Source organism: Gouania willdenowi, chromosome 14 (assembly GCF_900634775.1).
Source record: "Gouania willdenowi chromosome 14, fGouWil2.1, whole genome shotgun sequence".
NCBI classification, from domain to species: Eukaryota; Metazoa; Chordata; class Actinopteri; order Blenniiformes; family Gobiesocidae; genus Gouania; species Gouania willdenowi.
The window spans coordinates 5403711-5413649 of record NC_041057.1 but is presented as its reverse complement, the minus strand read 5'-3'; the positions used below and the strand labels follow the sequence as shown (position 1 = coordinate 5413649).

The 9939-nt window shown below is 35.7% G+C and overlaps 1 protein-coding gene across 1 annotated transcript; it reads right to left on the bottom strand.

The window, feature by feature from the left end:
- Positions 1-8497: 8497 nt before the first annotated feature.
- snrnp35 (small nuclear ribonucleoprotein 35 (U11/U12)) lies at positions 8498-9611 on the bottom strand. Its single transcript, XM_028467084.1, has one exon. The coding sequence runs from the start codon at positions 9456-9458 to the stop codon at positions 8799-8801; it is 660 nt and encodes a 219-aa protein (XP_028322885.1). The 5' UTR covers positions 9459-9611; the 3' UTR covers positions 8498-8798.
- Positions 9612-9939: the final 328 nt, after the last annotated feature.

Here is a 9939-nt window from a genome sequence, read left to right as displayed (position 1 = left end):
TGCACACAAAAGGAAAATATACGAGATAAAATAAAAAAAACAAGAACATTGTACAAGGGGTGTTTAAAAACAAACAAACAACAATAACATTTTTAATTTTATCTAGGAATCGTTGAATATAAGAAAATATTAGCCTATTAGATAATTAGCATATCTGCATTTGTACACATAATGTTTTATTATAATTAAATTATTGATCATAAAATAAATGTTTAAATATTTTATTCATAAAATAATTTGTTGGGAAAACCACATTTATAAGCATTACACCCCGAGTTAGAATCATTAATACATAATTATTACTGTTTGAAATAATTGTCATGCAAACAGTTCCTCCGAAAGGACTCCATACATACAAAAACAACAGTAAACATTCATAAAATTACTACAAAAATAAAAAGATTACCAACAAAAAAACACAAAAATGACACAAAACCCAGAAACTTACAACAAAAATACACAAATTGACTCATAACACACAAAAACATCAACAAAATATGCAGAATGACAGAAAAAACAACTACAAAAACACACAAGAGGCTCCAAAAACATAAAACGACCACAAAAATACACAAAAGCTTCTCCAAAACACACACAAAATAAGGAAAACACACAAAATGACTCGAAAAACCTTTTAATGGACAACTTAAAAACATAGAATGACAACAAAAATAAACAAAACATCTCATATCACACAAACTGACAAAAATACACAGAATGAACAAAAAATTCCTCCAAAACTATATAAAACAACCAAAATACACAAAATGACAACAAAATATGGACAAACCCTTTGTTCTTTCCTGTATTAATGCTCAGATTGGTCATTATATATATATAATCCAATTCAACTTTATTTATACAGCGTAAAGTACAACAATAGTCATCTCGAAGCACATATATATATTCATACAAAACAGATTTAATCAATCATAAATACATTTTTTTCTTTTTTTAATTGTTTGCTTTTGTATGCATTTGCATTGTGTTACAAGCAATAGTTTTGACATGTCTGGAACAAATTCTTAAAAAGTTAAAAATGTTCATACCTTTATGACCAGTTGTAAGACTTATAAATAGGAAATCAAATGGTGAAATAAACATGACTTTATCAGATGTATTTTGTCCAAACTTTTTCACCACATAGTAATTACAAAGGCCTGTAATACCAGTGTGGGTTTAAGTGGTGAGAAGTTGCGTGTCATAACAGGCCCACGGTGCATTGCTGAGCTGTGGCCAAATGCCCCAGGGTAACCATGAGATTATGTACGACATAATCTTTCTTTTCCGGCATTATTGCTACCTTAACACTTAACTGTTTTAAAACCTGACATTTTGAGAGGTTACCATGGAAACAAGGCCTACAAAGAAGTATTTTATTTCATTTTTTTTGGCTTAGTTATGGCAAATAATCAGTAAATTTTTCCTTCAGCTATTGTTTGAGCAGAGAAACACACTTTTGATCACGCTCTCATGGACTTTCTGTGTGAGCTGTCGGTGCAGACTTTGATCTCACTCTCTCACTCTCTCTCTCCTGCATTACTTTTCCCTAAAGATACCATGACGACAGTAAACAAGCTTTAACTATAGCTCTGTACACACACACACACACACACAGTCATTTTTTTCATCTAAGGTAAGCGATGCAGCAATATTTAGTTCCCAGATTACAGACACATTCTTTTGTCTTTCTTTTTTTTTTACTTATTCAGTGTTTGTTGAACCAACGAGCAGCAATTTTAGCAGCAGGCGATGCCAGAGATGATGACGATGGAGCCAGGAGACACAATGTTTTTAGAAAACGCCAACCTACAGCACGCCCGTCGTCATCATGAATTATTCCTACGAAGTCGGCCCTACAGGGGAGAACTACCAACTGTGGCTGGTAACATTATATACGATTGTAACTGTGTAAAAGTCTGGTTTTAGGTGGTTAAAGTTTTCTCCAAAGTGGTTAATGCTATAGTACGGAAGAAGATTAGGGCCAATTTTGTTGGAGAAAATTATTTTGGACAAATCAAGAGTAAAGTCTAAATGTCGAGGTTAAAGTTGAAATTTCGATAATAAAGTTGAGACAAAATGTCGAGATTTAAGTCGAAAATATGAGATTAAAGTCAATTGACTTCGAAAATAAACTCAAAGTACAATATCGTGATGAAAGTTGCAACAAACCACATGAATTTTTTTAATGTTACTTTTGTCCAGATTTACAGCAATATTTGTAACATTTGTGATTTTTTTCCTCGTGAACAAATTATGTCAATGTTAAATCTAAATATTAAATCCAAATCTAAATGTTACATTTAAACATAAATGTTAAATCTAATATTAAATCCAAATCTAAATGTTAAATGCTAAATCTAAATGGTGAATTTCTACATTAGCTAAATATTTAGTTTCACTCATGACATTTAGATTTAAAGGTACAGAGGAGGATTTTCCCAAAGTTTAGAAACAAAACGCCCTCTCTACGTTTTAAAAAAGTGCACATGCGCAACACTTTACCTGCTCCCAAGAGGGAACGCCTATTAAATGTGTGTGAGAGCGTGCACGAGCCCGGTGCGTGACTTGTGCCAGGGCTCGCATCGCTAATCATAGCTTACATTAGGATAAACTTCTCTGCTAATAATTACTACGTTGATTATTGTCAAATCTGAATCAAAAGCATACCACTACGATCCACTACCGAGTTAGTGATTCGCCCTCTTTTAAACACTTGAAAGTGCGCATGCAAAGCGAAAACTATCTAGGGACGAGCACGTACAACGGTCTTATGCCAGAATGATTGACAAGTAGGAGGACCAATAGTCTTGATTAGAAGCCAAAAAAACATTGTGAAAATAACATTTAGATTTAGACTGAATATTTAGATTTTTTTTTCTTTCTCTCTTTCTATGTGCATGTTCAGACAAAGTAGAAAGACATAAATTAAAAAACAAAAAAACAAAAAAACATTTAGATTTAACATTTAGATTCAGTTTTTAGATTTAACATTGACATTGTACTTTTATGAGAGAAAAAAAAATCACAAATATTGCTGAATGCTCCACCTCTTCCAAACTTGACTGGTTTTTCCTTCTGAACAGATTAATGAGATAAAAAAAAAAAAGAATATCTTTGTTATTAAAACCAACTTCAAAATATATTTTAACGCATTCGTCATCGATAGACGGCGTTTTGTAGACGGCCACGATCTTACTGTTTGTTGTCATATGGTGACATCAGCAAAAGGCTGATTTCAAATGACTCAGATCATTCAAACCTTCCCAAACAACAGATCTTTTTTTTTAAGTTTGTCATTTGTGAGTAGGATTTAATAGATTTTTTAGAAATAAATATTTTAATTCCATTCTGGTTTCCAAGCTAATGTGAGTAAGTATTAAATGACGTTACATGGAAATGACACATCTTTGTGTCCTTGTTTTGCTGGACCTTTAAGCAACTACACTCAACTTCATGCGTTTGTCTCACTGGATTCAGTGTTAAACTGGTTTCAATGGTATGTCACAGGCAGAGGGTTTTTAATGAGCCTGGAGGAGTGTTCCTCAATGTTCTATTGAAGTTTGAAGTCACCCAAGGTTCAATGTCAGTCCTTCCCTTTAAAATCTATACGTTGCCACTGGTGAACATGAACAGGAAACATGGCGTTCATTTTCCTACGTTATGTCGATGATACACAGCTTTATATATCAAGTGTCTCCTATGACGTCGGCACAATATATGTGTTTGGAATGCAGGCTATAATGTAGCACGTGATTTATAACAGGAAGTACTTTTAATAAAGAACAAGGGAACATTTAGATTTAAACTCAATACTATTTTTAAATGACATCTAAACAGAGCTGCCTTTTGTTACTTTTTTACTCTTATAATTGTTGGTTTTTCCTTCTTCAATCTTAACACTTTAAAACTTGTTAATTCAAGTATGCGTTTCTTTTACAACAATAGTTCTTATTCTAATACTTACTCTATGGTTTTCACCTTATTTGTCCTTTTTATTTATCTACTGTAATTAAAATCACTCAATCTCCTTGCTCTTTGAGCTTCTTTTTGCATAAAATTTTTTATACATACACACACATATATATATATAACTAGTGTTTTCATGTTGATTGGAAATCCTTATATTTTAGTTAAAAAAGGTCATTTCTGAGGAATGTGGGACTAAAACTATAAATAACTCGACTCAGCCTCTTGTATTATTACTGCAGTAAACTGTAGAATTTTTTTTTTCCTCCATCACGTATTTCAAACATTATTAAAGCAGGCACTGTGTCGTTTGTCCCCCCTACCCCCACCCCCCACCAAGGACTCCTCCTCTACCCGGACACTCCTGCTAAGATGGAAACAACATCCAGAGAAGCTTTTTGCTTCAGGCCGCGCTCACACCATGACAGAGGCCAAGGTCGAGGTATATTTGTGTCATTTTCATACTTCTGTGTGCGTTAGTCAAGGGATCTATGTTGTGTGATTATGAAAAACTAACAGTATTTAAGAAAATCTCTACATGTTCAGACATTATTTTATAAAACATACTAGGTCAGACGTGGGCAACTGGTGGCCCTGGGGCCACATGCGGCCCTCCGTCTAATTGTATGTGGCCCCAAAGAAAATGTACAAAATGACAGAAAAATACACAAAAAATAGCAAAAATACATTAAAAAAAAGCCCAAGAATTACAACATTGTAGAAAAACACAGTAAAAGACAATTAAGAAAAAGAAAGAAAATGCTCCAAAGACACACAAAACTACTACAAAACATTTTACAAACTGAAAACAGCAATACACAAAATATACAATATGACCAAAAAATATACAAAATAGCAGAAAATGACAACAAAAGTACGCAAAAAGACAAGAAAAACACACAAAAATGACTTTGCAAACCCACAGGACTAACAAACAAGCAAAACGACAACAGAAATACACAAAAAATTACTCCAAAAATGCAAAATCACAACATAAATACACAATTTGACTCCATAAAACATACTTACATACAAAAAGCAATCATAACAACCAAGATAAAGATAAACATATACAGAATGACACAAAAACTTTTTGTTGTTTCCTGTGTTAATGCTCAGATTGGTCACTATTCTAAATGCTGACATGAATGTTGATAATGTGGCCCTTTAATCAAACAAACACATTTTTGTGGCCCCTGCTGTGATAGAAGTTGCCCACCTCTATACTAGGCACTTTAATAGATGTATGTGGTTCCTTTATTTTATTTTATTTATTTTTTTAGCACAAAACAGAATCAGAATCTCTTGTAGAAGCAAAAGTTACACTTTTTCTTTCTGAAAAATGGAAATTAACAGTTGGATAAACATATCACTTGTTTGATATTTGTACTTAAATAAGTTACCATTAATACCATTCATACTATTGTATATGTATATATGTAAAGGTGAAATTTGCCATCCATTTATTTTCCAATGGTTCTTCTCAAGAAAAAGTATGTGCAGCTTCCACAGTGGCTCTCTAACAGGTTTGTGTTCACCGTTTAGGGGAAAGAAGTTCCCTGAACACACAAGACGGGCACCGCTGTTCTCATCTCACATCCTCAAAGCAAACAGGAAGAGGAAGCAGAGAACAGGAACCAGGAACGGCCAGACACCCAACGGCGTCTACTGAAGTGAAACAAGAGATGAAATCTCAGTATCAGAAGGACTTCCCAGCTCCATCCTCCAGCTGCAGGAGGACGACACCTGCCCTTCCACAGCCCGACAACATCGGCATCAACCAGGCGTTCAGGTGAGGAGGGCGTGGTCAGAGTCCAACGATCCTGAAGCACTCACTATAGTCTGTATCTCACCTGAACCTCTGATCCACAGGATGGACTTCAACACAGTCCAAAGACAGACTTACCCCAGCTGGGCATCAATGAGTTCAACCATGAACTGAGAGAAGAATTTTTTTAATTTTTTTTTTAAAACTATTTTCATTGGCCCATAACTGCACGTGGGAATGTAAGAAAAATCTTAGGATTTAAAACAATTTTTCCACTGATCACCACTCGTGAATATCGAAAATCCTTTATGAGGCCATTGTAGCTTGCCTCTGTGTCTCATAATCATTTATTGTGTATTAGTTTTTCATTAATAACATAAATATATACATATATAATAACCCTAGCCCTAACACTAATCAAGAGCCCTGAGTGAACGTCACCTTACAGCATGGTATCAATGGTCCACCTCCTTTCCTACTTTAAAATCAGTCCACGACAAAGTTTTCCTCAAAATTCTCAAAAAACGTTGACCGACCGGAATTCTTTATTCATTACCTGGAATCCCTCCATTAGTACCAATGTTATGGTGTGAGAATGTTTGGTGGGTATTGCATTAAAAGACCTACACCACTCTACACAGACAGAGACAGACAGACGACAAACTGGGCTGAGGGTAATAAAAACCATTGCATCAGAAAAATATTTATTTTTGAAAAAATTATATTTAATATTAACACATTTCATATTTTCTCTCTTGAATACTGTATTTGTTGAAATGACATGGAATGACCCTGATTCAGTGATTTTTTTTTTAAAACATTCTTTCAGATCTTAAGTTGGACGCGTAGTCTAGTACCAAGGTTCCCAAAGTGGGGAGGGGTACCCCCAGATGTACGCAAATTATCATAGAGGGTACATGAATACAAATTAAAAACAGCATGACTGACAACATTGGAAACTAGAATATAAATAGACGAGAACTGAAAAACAATCTCATCAAAAAAGCGCAAATATCACAAGAGCTACATTGTTTAGCACTGTAGCCAAACGTGTTTGATGCCCTCTGCCACACGTACTTGCGTGAAAGTGGATTTTCAGTTTTGCTCAACATTAAAACAAAATACAGAAACAAAACTTGAAGTGAAAAACGATTTAAGACTGAGACTCTCTCAAATTCAGCCAAACATTGCAGAGATCTGTGCATCCTCTCAACCTGAGCCTTCTCATTAAGGTTGTAGTGACTTATATTTCAGTTTCAGGCCAGGGTAGTGAATATGTTGTATTACTGTTATATATTCATTCAACAAACATTTGGTAGTTTTTTTTTTCCCAAAAGAAAAAGGGATTGTTTCTCTCTGAAAACGACAGTAGGCTAATAATGACATAAAACAAACAAGTAATAATTCTGATTAAGACCTTATCTTGTGTGCTTACAGATTATTAATGTATTTAATTATATATTATTCCTCAACATGATTGGTAAATTGCAGGGACAAATTTCACTGTAGGGCTACATTGTGTATGACTCGAGGCATCTCGGTCCGATATTGATATTGAATATCGGTCCGATATCCGATAAAGCAATTTCCGCCTGGGATTAATAAAGGAATTCTGATTCTGATATCAGCCAGAAAACGAATATTGGATTTTATCGGACTGCAATTAAAATCACCGATATAAACTCTCCGATAAAATTTTCCACTCCAGCACTTCTATCCATAGGTGACTGTGGTTCACACTCCAACAAAGTAACCGACTGTTGCTGACTATTGTTCTCTGAGTAACATCACTTGATCAAACCTTTTCTAACATTCCACACTACAAAATAAGTCATAAAAGTATATATGATTTGTACTGATATTGTATCGGATCAATATTGGTATCGGCCGATACGCAAGGCTGCAATATCGGTATCATATCTAGGATTGTGACGATATCTTGATACAGCGATATATCACGATAGGACTGCTCAAGTAATCGAAATTCGATTACATTTTATTTATTACACCCAACGATTACAAAAATAACATAATCGAGAAAAAAACAATTATTAAAAATGTATTTATTTATATTTTAAATAAGTTTTATTGGCTGAATAAAACATACCCACGATTTCAGACATCTTCAAATAATAAAGCTTGACACACACATGTTATTAATACTAATTTTAATACTAACTTTGAGTTGTTTAATTATTATTTTTTCTATAATCGAGCAGCCCTATATCACGATATATTTCGCACGATCGATTATTGATAAGCTCGCGCTAAGTATCGATTTTATTTTTCAAAACTTTTTCACTAAAATGTGCAGGAATACGTCTCCACAGAAATTTTGTCACTGTTTGTTAAAGGAACCAATATATTGTTTACTGGAATATTGCACTATAATGCTGTCACTGGTAAGAAAGACCCTATTTTTTGTTTACAGAAAGCACTATTGGAGATACTTATTCATTTACATTGATATGTTGACACTTATTTACAGAAATGTTGCACTAAAATAGTGTCACTGTTCATAGGACACTTTTTCAATTTATTGTCTTTCAGAGATATATAATAAAAATTCAATTTTCTCATTTAATCTTTTTTTTCTTCTGGCTATGTCATAGATTATCGTAGATTGATTTCTCACCAATATATCGATAATCGCAGTATGCTGATAATCGTTATCGTGAGCTTTGTATATCGTATCGTACCCAGAGGTTCCCATCCCATATCTGAAGTGAAAAAGTTGTATCGGGACATCCTGTATATGACATTACATTATTATGTGTTTTTAAGTGTGCATGAATAGTAAAAAAATAAATTAATTAAAAAGTGTGCAGGAGCAGGGGGTACATCATGGCTTCAGGGTTAAATGTTTGAAGGGGTACAGGACTGTGTAAAGTTTGGGAACCAATGATCTAGGACATCATCCAGTGAAGTCCAAAAACATTTATTGAGAGTTTATAAACAAAAAAAATGACATAAAAATGCAGATTATTCTTAGGTCACAGTTCGTGGATCAGACTTGTGGTTTGTCTCTAAAACAGCACTCATGACGTGTCTCTGGGCTTCTTTATCTGCGTTGCCTGCTGCGGTCCCGGTCCTTGTCCCAGTTTCTGTCTCTGTCCCGGTTCTCTCTCCGTCCTCTGCCGCTCCACTCGTCCTCCCTGTGCCGACCCCAGTCCTGCCTGTCCCTCCCACGGTCCCAGCCTCTCCGCTCCTCCATCCCTACATTGATGGGCTTACGGAACGGTCTGTCCCTGCCCCCGAACCGAAGCTGTCCTGACTCCTTCTTCCCTCCGAGCCCCCCTCCCATCCTCCGTGGGACCCATCCACGCAGCGTCCTCTCCTGTTCGAAGTCCACGAACACTTCGTGCTGGTCCACCACCAGCTTGTTGGCTTCCCTCCGGGCCCTGGACACGGAGCGCTCCTCCTTGTACTCGATGAAGGCGTATCCTTTGGAGAAGCCGGTGACCAGGTCCCGGACCAGGCGGAGCCGTTGGATGTCTCCGTACTTGGAGAACACCTGGTGCAGCTTCTCCTCCGTGGTTTGCGGGTTTAATCGGGCCACAAACAGGGTGAGCAGCGGGTCACCGACAACAGCCTTATTGGGTTTATATGTGGCCGACATGGCCCTCCACACGGCCCGGTCATGGGGCTCCACGTCCGTGCCATCGATGCTGCCCGCTTTTAACGGATCGTAAACCTTTGCTATCGGGTCCCAGTCCGCCATTTAACCCCAGAGTAATGGACCTAGTTTTTACAAAGAACCTCCGGCTTGTTCTTTATCTTTACGTTTGTGAAACATGAGGTTTTTACAGTGTGAAATCAGAGTTAACTCACCACCAAACGAGACCGGTGCAACCACCAAAACAGTCCGTACTGAAACAAGTGTATCAATGGAAATATAGGCACAGTTCCGAATAAGCTTGTGGCGGAAAAGATAAACGGTCAATGTACGATTCTTTTTTTATTTTTTATTTTTTTACATTTGTTAGTTTTAACTAATTTGCCCAAATTTTATTGGAGATTTACTGTTGATTTTAAGCTGTTTGTTTTATTGTTTAATTTTGTTAGATTGCAGTTCCAAATAAGCGTATAGCGCAAAACATAAACGGTCAATGCACGATTCTTTTTAAATGTGTTTAACTCATTTTTTCAACACTTTTTGTTAAAAAAAAAAAAAAAAATCTTGTTACACTTTTTAATTATGT

Coding starts and splice junctions, on each gene's coding strand:
- snrnp35 (XM_028467084.1), bottom strand. CDS start 9,458: ATGGCGGACTGGGACCCGATAGCAAAGGTTTACGATCCGTTAAAAGCG.